General features: G+C 57.2%; 5 protein-coding genes across 5 annotated transcripts; 4 read left to right on the top strand and 1 right to left on the bottom strand.

Moving 5' to 3' along the window:
• Positions 1–36: 36 nt before the first annotated feature.
• Positions 37–2,095, top strand: J3D65DRAFT_645009 (uncharacterized protein; the record flags this gene model as incomplete). The annotated part of the gene is made up of 2 exons (XM_066802188.1): positions 37–117; positions 617–2,095. 2 exons carry the CDS (start codon positions 37–39, stop codon positions 2,093–2,095), a joined length of 1,560 nt encoding a protein of 519 aa, XP_066656757.1.
• A 1,028-nt stretch (positions 2,096–3,123) lies between these two features.
• J3D65DRAFT_551226 (uncharacterized protein) lies at positions 3,124–4,952 on the top strand (the record flags this gene model as incomplete). The annotated part of the gene is made up of 3 exons (XM_066797028.1): positions 3,124–3,648; positions 3,696–4,518; positions 4,651–4,952. 3 exons carry the CDS (start codon positions 3,124–3,126, stop codon positions 4,950–4,952), a joined length of 1,650 nt encoding a protein of 549 aa, XP_066656756.1.
• A 736-nt stretch (positions 4,953–5,688) lies between these two features.
• On the bottom strand, positions 5,689–7,898 carry J3D65DRAFT_650528 (major facilitator superfamily domain-containing protein; the record flags this gene model as incomplete). Its single annotated transcript, XM_066802433.1, has 4 exons — positions 7,356–7,898; positions 7,111–7,306; positions 6,064–7,052; positions 5,689–5,760 (listed from the first exon to the last, which is right to left on the bottom strand). Exons 1-4 carry the CDS (start codon positions 7,875–7,877, stop codon positions 5,689–5,691), a joined length of 1,779 nt encoding a protein of 592 aa, XP_066656755.1. The 5' UTR covers positions 7,878–7,898.
• A 404-nt stretch (positions 7,899–8,302) lies between these two features.
• On the top strand, positions 8,303–9,507 carry J3D65DRAFT_666198 (snare protein syntaxin-like protein 18/UFE1; the record flags this gene model as incomplete). The annotated part of the gene is made up of 3 exons (XM_066802902.1): positions 8,303–8,419; positions 8,471–9,204; positions 9,267–9,507. 3 exons carry the CDS (start codon positions 8,303–8,305, stop codon positions 9,505–9,507), a joined length of 1,092 nt encoding a protein of 363 aa, XP_066656754.1.
• A 589-nt stretch (positions 9,508–10,096) lies between these two features.
• On the top strand, positions 10,097–11,502 carry J3D65DRAFT_601554 (aspartate aminotransferase; the record flags this gene model as incomplete). Its single annotated transcript, XM_066798048.1, has 3 exons — positions 10,097–10,276; positions 10,350–10,481; positions 10,558–11,502. 3 exons carry the CDS (start codon positions 10,097–10,099, stop codon positions 11,500–11,502), a joined length of 1,257 nt encoding a protein of 418 aa, XP_066656753.1.
• Between the last annotated feature and the right edge of the window lie 490 nt (positions 11,503–11,992).

The raw sequence follows: 11,992 nt of genomic DNA, 5'->3' as shown, positions 1-11,992 counted from the left end.
AGGTCGGCGTCGACGACACTTCGGACAGGAGAAATGATGAGACGAGACGTCATCCTGTGGTTGGCGCAACAATGCCCACGAGTCAAATGGCATCAAACCCAATGGATATGGAACATGGTGGAAATTCTCGCCAACTCCAGAATATGGATGATTCGCGTATCGGGCGTGAGGCCTGTGTTCGATTGGGGCGTGGCAGGGTTTCTTTGGAGCCGGTTGGGTAGTGGAAGTTGAACCTTGATCGGTCGCGAAGTCGTCGAATCGTCGTTTCGAGTTTGGCATAGCTGTTAGGCCAATGGCATCCACTGGATTGGGCGCAAATGGAATTCTGGCGCGATGCAAAAGCAAGTGACGCGTGAAGTCATTGGCGTGTCGGGCACGAGGGAGGAGACGCGTCGGGTGCTGTCAAGGAAGCTTCGGTCGCCCGTTGGCGCAAGCTTCGACTGCGGCCGCTAAGGAACTCGAGCTGCCAAAAAAGTTCATGGCCATTCCTTATCACCACATCTTTCGACCACGAACCTTGCGCTTGCAAGCCATAATGAGGGCGCCGTCAAACTACTCTTCCGCTTGCGCATTGTGCCGCAATAGGCTTCTGAAACCTTTCCATGGCGTCAACCAGCGCAATCCCGGCTTCCGTCGCGCGTACGTCAGACCCTCGACCGCGCCGAAACCGCAGCTAGACATGAAGCACATCCGCCTGAGTCCCGGTCTCTACGAACAAAATTGCATCGACCGCAACTACAAGGCGCAGAGCAAGAATGCATGGAGGGTGCTCGAGCTTTTCGAACAGTGGAAGGGCTGCCAGGTCGATGCTCGCCAGCTCCGCGAGAGAGGCAACGTGCTGCGCCGCCTGCTTGCCAATGTCGCTTCCCGCAGCGGTGAAATTGAGAAAGATGCGGACATGGACAAGGGGGCGCTACATGCCGAAGGCAAAGAGATCAAGGAGAAGCTGAGCAGCATCGAAGCAAAAGAGAAGGAGCTTGTGGAGCAGATGGACAACCTGGCGCTAGAACTGCCCAATCTCACCAGCCGACACACGCCGGTAGGCACTGAGCCAGACGTTATTGGGTACATCAACAAACATCCAGCGATCGACTCGGACTCGACGGACCGGGTGTGGCGCTCTCATGTCTACATCGGCTCAGAGTTGGGGTTGCTGGATTTTGCGGGAGCCGCTACGAGCTCCGGATACGGGTGGTATTATCTGCTGGACGAGGGTGCGCTGATGGAACAGGCTCTCGTTCAATACGCGCTGTCTGTCGCCCGGAAAAGGGGGTGGAAAGCCGTTTCGCCCCCATCCATGGTTTACTCGCACATTGCCGCTGCCTGCGGATTTCAGCCGCGCGACCAGAATGGCGAGCAGCAAATCTACGCAATAGAACAAGCGGAAAAGGACAAGGCAAAGCCACCAATGGTCCTCGCCGGCACCGCAGAGATTCCCCTGGCAGGCCTAAAAGCAGGTCAGAATTTGGAGGATGTGGATCTCCCCGTCAAGCTGGTTGGCGTCAACCGATGCTACCGCGCCGAAGCGGGCGGACGAGGCACGGATACAAAGGGGTTGTACAGGGTGCACGAGTTCACCAAGGTGGAGATGTTTGCCTGGACGTTACCCGACACGACAGAAGGCGAGACGTTTGCCGAGGAGCAAAAGTCATACTCGGAACCCATCTTCAACGAGATGCTTGACATCCAAAAGGAGATTTTGGAAAGCCTCGGTCTCCATTGCCGCATTCTGGAAATGCCGTCAACAGACTTGGGAGCCAGCGCCACTAGGAAACGAGACATTGAAGCCTTCTTCCCATCCCGCATTGAAAAAGATGGCGGATGGGGTGAGGTTACATCGACTTCCATGTGCACAGATTACCAGAGTCGCCGGCTGCAGACCAAGGTCCGGCTGGAGAAGGCTGGCCGCAAGCTTGAATTCCCATACACCCTTAATGGCACTGCGTTGGCGGTGCCACGTGTGCTAGCCGCCATTCTGGAGAACAACTGGGATGACAAGAATATGAATGTCACCATCCCCAAAGTCCTTCGACCGTGGATGGGTGGGATTGAAGTGATTGAGAGCAAGAAGAAGCAGTCGGAACGGGTGCAATGATGCCGGCGGCCATGGTGCTCGCAAGATTTTCAGAGTGAGGTGGTCGATGCGTTGGACAATGCAGCCCACAGCAGCGGTGACTACCTACCAGTGAGATTGAGGCGGAAGCAAGCCCCGAAGGCCGCGGCCTGGGTGGTCTTCAGAGAAGATTCCAGGGTTGGGGTCGACATGTTGCGGTAGACCCTGGGGCCCGTTCCAGTACGAAGCGCTGTCCCACGGCGATGGACGGAGCAACACACAAGAGCAGATCAGGGTCCAAAAGCAAATTGAGCAGTGCGCAGGCCACGAGAAGAGAAGGGGTTCGAGAGAAAGTCGATGGCTGCTTTTGCCACGCCGAGACGATGACGACTTTGCACCCGAGGACTGCATGTGCATGTATACAGGCCGGGTTGATAAGCAGCAATTCGGAACCAAGTTCCAGTTCCATCCTCTGCCATGCTCAACATGATGCAATGTTCACAACGGGCGACTGACTTGGCACTATCAGGTACAGACGAGGCGGCTAGACCCAATGGCTCTGGACGGCAAGACGGTTGCTTGGAGACGGACATGCAAGTGAGCCGCGCTCGGTTGAGTCGAAGGATCCACCCGCTCCCTTCGAGTGGTGAAGCATGAGGAGTGAGGTGGAGAAGCAGCGCAGGGCCACGAGATTTGGGGGTGGGCAGACGAGTGAGAGTGAGCAGACTGGGACGGGCTGCATGCGTCGGGCTGGCTGTCTGACCACGTCTCAAAGCTTGGCGGGATGCTGGCGGTGGATGGTCGGAGAGAGGGCGCCTTTGGGGTGGGCAGCTGCATGCAGACAGCTGGTGCCGTTGGTCTGATAGGTCATGCGTGGGGTTCCTGGCCTCTGCGCAAGCTCCCCCCGGCCAGCCAACCCCCAAAAAAAAACATGCACCGCAGCCACAGCACTGCATCATCCCAAGCCTCGTCGCCCTCTCCCAAAGACAACCTCGCTCGCCCTCGACCTGCGAATGTTCGTCCTCGACCGCCATCTTTGACCGAGCCGCCAGAGCTCCCGCTCGCCCCAGATGGTGTCGTATCCGGACACGCTCCAGGATCGCTCCGCCGTCGTCGTCCGCGCCAGTTCGCGCGCTCCATCCGTCGCGTCGTCGTCGCGTGCCTCGACCTCTCGCCGGCACAGCCGCCTCCAGCGATCTTCTCAGCCCGGCGGCTCCACCTACCAACCGCAAAACGAATTCCCCGTCTTTACCCATACCGGCGACGTCGAAATCATCATCACTTCGAACCCTCACGCTCGCAGAGCTACTTCCAACCATGTCGGCCCTTACGCCAATTCCAAAGCACCGCCGAGGGAGCAGCGATATCTGCTGCACAGGTTGATTCTGTCGCAGGCCAGCGGTTTCTTCGAGGCTGGCACGAGCGAGGAATGGAGTCGCGCCCAGGCAGAGGTTCGCCCACCCCCCAGTTCCAGTGCGCTGGCGCGCATGCCTGCCGGCCCCGCCGCCGTGGACGAGGGCGCGAGGAAGAAGAGGTGGAGCTATGTGCTCGACTGGGGCAAGCACGGCGACGACATGCCCATGCTGCTGCAAAAGGTAGGTTGCGCAACTGCAAATTGTTTGCCGTCTGACCAAGTACACAGGATGCTGCGCCCTCGCCCACGCCGTATACAGAGCATGCGCCGCTGCCACCACCCGTCCACAACAAACCAGCTCCCCCAACCAATGGATTCTTCAGGACCATGGCAAATTTCTCGAGTCTCAACATTGGCCACCATTCTGCCCCTCCACCTCCAAATGACATGGACGAGGACATCTTTCGCGACTACGACAATTTGTTCCGCATCTTTTACAATTACCCGCCTTCGCTGGACTCTGTCAACATTGCTCAGGCATACGTAGAATGCAAGACCCTTCTTCAGCTCGCCGACATGTACGACGCTCTGGATGTGATTGGCCCGCGCATAGACCACCATCTTCTCCGCTTCCAAGGTCGCCTCTTCAAGCAAATAGCAAAATACCCGCCCTCCTACCTAAAGCTCGGCTTTCTTGCGCGCAGCCGTGTCATTTATGCCGAAGCTATGATCCATGTCGTTGGCCAATGGCCTGTTGGCGCCACCCAGCTTCGAGGCCAGGTCCCTGAATCGCTGATGGAAGTGATTGAAGACAAAGCCGACGAATTGGAAGAGCTCAAGACCAAAATCGAGACCAAACTGTTCAAGCTGACCCTCACCACGTCGCGCGGCGATCGCGTAACCCCAAGCAATTCGTGGCTTGACTGGATGGCCATGTCCCTGTTCCGTCAATGGCTCGCCGAAAACACGTCCCGCCCGCCGGCACCCATCTTGAAAGATCCCTCCACCCAACGCTCATCCCGGCCCACGGCGAACCCTGGAGCTCGCAGCTCACTCAGCCTTGCCACCTTCGGCGTTGCCGGCAGCGGCACACGAGGGGCCCACGCGGCCCGTAGCGGGAACCCGCGGGGAAACGGGAGCGTCGTCTCTAGCACCCACCACAGCTACGCCACGTCTTCGGCGCTATCCCACGTCTCGGCCTCGGACGCGCCTCCGTCGACTGCCGGTGCCTTTGCCGCCGCAGCCTCGTCGAACCCGCCCCTCAATACAGGCCGCGTCTTTCGTCTCGTTGGTATCGGCGGCGATGCGTACCTGACCCATGATGAGCTCAAGCGCTTCTTGAAACTGAGCCCTGAATTGTACACCCGTGACAATCTGCGGAGATTCGAAAGGAGAGTGGAAATGGTCAAGAATCTGGCGGCAGACGCGGTCAAGCCGCTCATGCGGAACTACTTGGAGTTGGATCTGGGAGCTTCCGGGGTGGCCAGCGTGCCGTATCTGACGTGCACGCGAGTCGAGGACGGAGACTTTGTGTGGGATGATTGAAAAAGCAAAGAGGTGGTGGGCGTTGCTTTGGCCGTGGAAGACCAGACAGACTCTGTCCCTCACCCGCATCTTTTTCTCGTTGGCCCTTTCTTCACTTCACTTTTTTTTCATGCTTAGCTTATACCCCCTTTACTTTCTTTTCTCCTTCTCATGTCCCCCCTTTTCTTCCTTTCGGGATAAATACCTGGTCTTATCCATTTTCTTCTGTCCTTTTTTGCTTCGCCCTGCATCGCATGGAACGAGTTACGAATCTTTCCTTTTCTCTCATCCACTATCTTCAACATTCATTTCTCATGACGTCTCTTTTCGCCATATCTCTTTATTACATCACCTTTACTCTTTAATTGCTGGCAGCTGGCGCGCTACGAGGAAGACGCACGCAGGCGCCTTCGAATGTTGAAATGGCTGACGAATGGGCAACGGGAAATGGATCACGGTCCACTTTAGGCGCGGGAAGGGGGGAGGACGACGCACGTGGTGTTTTGGTTGGCAGCCCGTTGCAGACGGGTCGCCAGTTGGAGATGGCTAGCTAGGAAAAAGTCAGTGCCCGCCTGTCCCCTGAATGTGGGATTGGTGGTCATGGTTGTAGTCGAGACGAATACGGCTCGTCTGGTCTGGTTGGCCGCCCGTCGACACACGCACGCAGAGAACGTAATTGATGCTTCTCCTACACAACACTATAAAGCTTCCTTGCCTTCGGGGCCGTGGCCTTGTGGATGTCTGCTTGCTGAACCAATCACTCCCTGTGGCTCTCCAGACCAGACTTGCCTTTGTCTTGGTCTGGCGCCTGAGCCTGTTGCTCCAGCTTCTGTGATCTTGGGCACATCATGGGCCTCGCGCTCCTAGTGCAGAATAGGTACTTTCATTGCCCAGCGTGACTGGTGTCGGAATTTCCTCTTTGACACGTCAAATCCACGATGGATAGTCGATCAGTGCCCATTACGTTTTTCCGATTTGTACGTCTTTGAGTTGATGCAATGCGTGTACAATTACTGGCTATGCTATCTAAACACAAAGCGCCCCTTAGATGCAAACTTCACACCGCTCATCCTCAACATCACCTCCCCTTGGCACCCCTTTCCCTTTCCCTTTCCCTCTCCTTCTCCCTCACCCTCCTCTTCTCCCTCCACTCCGGACCCCTCCTAACCAACACAGCCAACACCGGACTCACAACCGCCACCAGCACCGCCTGACTCGTAAAGCACCAGCCGCGCCCCATCGCCTCAATCAAAAAAATAATCACCGCCGAGCCCACCGCGCTGAAGAGACACCTCGTCAAATTCAGCGCCGCCGTCGCCGTCGCCGGCGCCAGCGGATACAGATCGACGAGCAGCACGTTGAGCACGTTGAAAGCGCCCGTCAGCGCAACGCCCATGACGAACAAGAGGACGAGCGGCCATGCGAGGTGTGTCTGCGCCTGCATGACCCAGCCGTACGCCGCCAGCGCCGCGACGCCGAGCAGCAGCTGCGGGGCCGCGACGGCGATGCGGGCGTGCTCGAGCGGGAACGACGCGAGGTCGCCGTCGCCGCGGCGCGTGTCGACGCGCATGCCAACGCGACGGGCGATGCGGCGGTAGTTGGCGTCGAGCAGGCGGCCGTTGACGAGCGGCGCGACGAGGCCGCCGACGCCGAAGGGGAGGAAGGATAGCCCGATTTGCAGGTCATTGAAGCGGTAGGTGGCGGCGAGAAGGTAGGGCAGGCTGGCGAGCACATTGATGAAGGCCGTGTAGATGAGGGCGTTGAGCAGGATGAGGAGACGCACGTCGGGTTCGGCGAGGAGTTTGAGTGTGTTGAGGGGGTTGGGCCAGCGCAGGCTGCGTGCTTGGGCGAGTTCGGCGCGGGAGTGGTGCGGGTCTGTTAGAGAGTTGGTGGTGGATGACGCTGCTTTACGTACGGCAAGGTAGTTTAGCAGCGACATGTTCCAGCCTTGAGGAGGAATGGAGCCGTTGCCTACGACGTTGCGACCTGTCTCGGGGACGGTGATGGCGAATGCTGCGAGGTAAACGCTACCAAGGATGGTGAGAAACCAGAAGATACTCCTCCATCCGAGGAACTGTGAGAGGATGCCACCAACGAGCGGTCCCACCGCTGGTCCTATCACTATGGCAGAGGTCAGATTGATTAATTTGATAGCAGTCTAGATGGTTTGAAGACGTACTGGGCCCGACTTGCGCCCAGCCCATCCACGTTCCCCGTTCAGCGGACGTAGCAATGTCAGCCACGACACCACTGCCCAAAGCGATGGTGCTGCTGCTTCCTGTGCTCTGGAAACAACGCAGAATGAAGAGGGCTGGGTACGAGTGCTGGAGAGCGATGCCTATGCACGCTGCGATATATATCACGAAGCCAGTAATCTGAGGCGCATGTCAGCCAGTCTTGCTCCGGTGTTGCTCGAGGACATACAAAGGCGGGTCTTCTTCCAGCCATGTCCGCCAAGTCCCCAAACACTGTTGGTGCCAGCCCCTGGAAGATTGAGTAGGAAGTAAGAGTCAAGTTGACCAGCTCTTTTGATAAGTGTAGTTCTCGAGATATGGTGTTCAGGGCTGGAAAGTAGATGTTACCGGAGAGGGGAGAAAAGAATCCAGCTACTGCAACCATGAAGACCACGTATCGCTTCATGCCAAGGGAGAAGATGGAGTAGAGGCAGGACTCAGTTGTAGACTTTTGATCCTCTAAATCTTGTTCATGTTCCTTTATGGGTGGCTGTGGAGACTCCTGGTGAAAACAGTTGTCTTGGGAAATGTCCAAAGATCCCCGGCTGATGCTGGTAAGGCGGGCTGAGACGTCCTCATTTTTGCCGTATTCTTGCTCATCTTGCACTCCAGACTCTGTTGGCAAAGGCTTCGACACTGCTTGGGCAAAAGCGTCCGACGCGCAAAGAGATTCTGAGTTGTCATTTTCGTTGCTTTTGGTTGTTTGACTCATACTCCGACAAGGCTTCTCAGAACAGAAGTGTAAATGACAATGATAGAGAGAAATCCATCTATTCAAGTCGATTAAGATGTGGGACACTGAGATGGTCAACATTCGACAGCAATGCGGCCTTTTGACAGATAGATCGCGGGCGGGGCTGGCGAGGCATCATGCTATTCTGACGGCGCACGGCAGAGGACGACCGCTGCAAAACGGACAACGGCATCAGGCCGAAGCAGTCGCTAGCTGGAGAAAAATTGCAGGGTGGTGCCATTCTCCGTGCTAGACAACAAGTCGGAGAGGGTGAGCTCCTGTCGTTTTGGGTTTACGGCGAGCGCACTAGCGCCTCCGCCAAGCCCGAGCAGCTCCAGGGCGCGTCACTGCTGGCGCTGGCCTTTTGCATCATCGTGTCCCGCGCAGCTCTGGCACTCCATCTCATGGACCTCTCGCCAATATTCAACGAAGCACTACGTCGACATGATGCTCAGCCGCTCAAGCGTCATGGCTTTGAGCTCGAGAACCTGGACGACTTCTTGAAGGAAGCGTACCGCATAGTGAGACAGACACCACCTCTTTGCCGTCCAACAGTTCTAATCCCCTCGCAGAACAGACACATTTTAGAGTTAAATCAGTACCTACATTCAATACGTCAGTCGTACCTCTCGGTCGCCCAGCCTCCGCGGAAAAAACAGCTATCGCGCACCGACTCGTCCACGTCGCTACATTCACGCCATGACAAAGACCGCAAGTATCTCACCGACGCCCAGCGCGAGCAAATCGACGCCGAGACGAAGCAATTCCTGCGGGAGCTGGCAGGAGCTATAACCAACCTCGCAGACGCCGAAAAGGTACGGCAGTCGGCAGACGAGACGGTTGCCCTTCGGAAGCGAGCCCAGAAAGGCTTGGGAGCCATTGGACGATGGGCGGCTGGAGGCGCAGTCACGGCCAAAAGTGCAGAGGAAGAAGTAGAAGAGGCAAAACGCAACACAGTCAGGGTCCACCGAGACAGCGTAATATGGTACCTGGGCCGCAAGTTGGAGGAGTGCGGCAGTTTCCAAGCTTCGATGATGGAAATCCGACTGGAACGAGAGCGAGAAAAGAGCAAGAGCGTGCTCTACAAGGCGCGCGGTGCGATGGTTCCGCCAGTGGAAGTTGGAGATTCGTCCAAGTTGGCAGGCCGCGCTGCGGCGGCACCAAACCCAGGCGGGCAGGTCGCAACTTGGGATGAGGGCAACCAACAACTCACGGAGCCACAGCTAAGCGAGGAACAGCTGCAGCTTTTTGCGGAGGAAAACCAGGACATGCTCAAGCACTACGAGGATACGCTGGACAAAGTGCGGTGAGTACAGTTGGATCAATCCGAGGCGGTGTGAATTTTGAAGTCTAACGAAACGGATACAGGTCGACGGAACGGTCATTGGTGGAGATTTCTGAATTGCAAAACAGTCTGGCGACGAATCTGTTCGAGCAATCGGCGCAAATTGACCAGTTGGTCCAAGACTCGCATCTGACGGCGGAAAATGTCAGCAGCGGCAACAAGGAGCTCAAGCGGGCGTCGGAGAGGAAGAGCGTAGCGCAGATGGTGTTTTACGCAACATGTGCACTATGCACGACTCTGGTGGTGTGGGATTGGTTCATATGACAAGCATCAGGCGGAGCGAAAAGCGAGTAGAAGAGAGGTAGAATTTGCATGTGAAGAGGACGATTGTTGGAGTGGCAGCGAGCTAGCCCCAAAGCGTGCATTCCCCGTGACGAGGGCAATCCTGGGGAAGTGGGCGGTGGGCGGTGGGCGGCATGACGTTGGAGATCCCCACGGCAGTGATTCCCCAGACGGTGACGACGGGAGCCTCGGGAAACTCGGTCCAGGAGAGAACGAACGAACCCTGATCTCCCCGCTGGTCATGTCCTCGCTGGAATGCCTCATAAGCTTCGAGCTGCGGCTGTCCATTTCTTCAACCTGCTACTCCACTGTCTCGCCCATCCACTCGTCCGTCGGTCGCAAGGAGTCCGTTGACTGCCCTGGTCTCCCTCGCGTGCTGCAGGCCTAGCCGTATCGATAAGCAGCCAGAGCCCTGCCAGGTCGTACCTAAACGCGGAGTAACAAACACATCATGGCACCACCTCTCTCTTCCTCCTTTGCCTCATCAAATACCTCGCCCTCCTCTCGAGGTCCGACAGACTCCACTCCCAACCACTCCTCCCGCGCTCGCTTGCAGCAAATATCATCACACATGGCGTCGCCAAAGCCCTCTGCCTTTGCGGCATCCGTCGTGCCCAAAGCTCCTGAGGACCCGCTGTTCGGTCTGATGGCAGCTTACCGTGCCGACCCATTTGACAAGAAGGTCGACCTGGGCATTGGCGCATATCGCGACGACCATGCGAAGCCATGGGTTTTGCCTGTCGTGAAGAAGGTTTGTGCGCTTCATCTGCATGAGCCTCTCTGATCTTGGTGATTGGCGTCGCTGACTGGAGCGCTTCCTATAGGCCGACGAGATACTCCGTCAAGACCCCGATCTGAACCACGAGTATCTGCCCATTGCTGGCCTTGCCAACTTCACCTCGGCTTCCCAAAAACTCATTCTGGGCGCCGACAGTCCGGTCATTGCTGAGAAGCGGGTATGTATTTTGGTGTCGACATTTGCAGACATGTTCCCAAACGAGTAATCACGCCTGACTCGATGGCATCGTCTAGGTCACCTCTCTTCAAACCATCTCCGGCACCGGAGCCGTCCATCTCGGCGCTCTCTTCCTCTCCAAGTTCTACAACACCAAGGGCGACAAGGAGGTCTACTTCTCCAACCCAACATGGGCCAACCACCAGCAGATCTTCTCCAACGTCCACCTCCCCTTCAAGACATATCCCTACTTTTCCACGCAGACTCGCGGTCTCGACTTTGATGGCATGATTGCCGCCATAAAGGCGGCGCCCGAAGGCAGCATCATCCTCTTGCACGCCTGCGCCCACAACCCCACGGGCGTCGACCCCACGCAGGAGCAGTGGAAGGCCATAGCCGAGGTGATTCGCGCTCGCAATCACTTTCCCTTCTTCGACACCGCCTACCAAGGCTTCGCATCGGGTGATCTGAATCGCGACGCCTGGGCAATCCGGTACTTTGCGTCGCAGGGCTTCGAGATGGTTGTCGCGCAGAGCTACGCCAAGAACTTTGGCCTGTACGGCGAGCGCGCCGGCTGCTTCCACTTCATCACGTCGCCGGGCTCCGACGCCGTCGACACGGTCTCGCGTGTCGACTCGCAGCTCAAGATCCTGCAGCGCAGCGAGATTTCCAACCCGCCGGCGTACGGCGCGCGCATTGTGGCGCTCGTGCTCAACGACGCGGCGCTCTTTGCCGAATGGGAGGAGAACCTGCGCACCATGAGCGGCCGCATCATCGAGATGCGCAAGGCGCTACGCAGCAAGCTCGAGGCTGCCGGCACTCCGGGCTCCTGGAACCACATCACCGACCAGATTGGCATGTTCAGCTTCACGGGCCTCAGCGAGAAGCAGGTCCTGGCTATCCGCGAGCACGCCCACGTCTACATGACCAAGAACGGCCGCATCTCCATGGCTGGCCTCAACACCAACAACGTCGCGTACGTTGCGCAGGCCATCGACAAGGTCGTCAAGGAGGTGCAGTAAGTCAGCAGGACGGACGAGGGAGGTGATACTGCGAGGTTCGCAGCAGTGACGCTGGGCGCTGGAAGCTGGCCTGCATGGTGGGTATGCACCGACTGGCACATCATCCCCAGGGATGATTGTATGGGATCATGAACTCGGAGCACTGGATGACGGACGGGCGACGGCGGCGTCACACTGCTTTTCCTGCTCCTACAAAACAAAAAGGACAATCAACCGTCTCCTCTCATAATGACAGCTTGCTCTTTTGCTCTTTCCCCGCGAAAGAAAAGACGTAGATACAGATCACTGCTTCTCTACTCCTGTGCGTTTTCTTCTTTTCTTTGCTTTTCTTTGCTTTGATTGGCTTGGTTTTGGTTGCTTGACTTTTCGTCCCGCCACGACCGCCTCTTGATCCACCTACCTCTTGCGACTCTCGGGCTGGATCCGAAAAACGTGGATGCTGGACAAGACAAGGACGGCATGGTGGTCGGATGGATGGTGTAGTGTAGAC

The sequence above is a fragment of the Phyllosticta citribraziliensis genome (genome assembly GCF_038025025.1).
Source record: "Phyllosticta citribraziliensis strain CPC 17464 chromosome Unknown J3D65scaffold_4, whole genome shotgun sequence".
NCBI classification, from domain to species: Eukaryota; Fungi; Ascomycota; class Dothideomycetes; order Botryosphaeriales; family Phyllostictaceae; genus Phyllosticta; species Phyllosticta citribraziliensis.
Note: the sequence above shows the minus strand (reverse complement) of the source record. Positions and strands in the feature narration are given on the sequence as shown.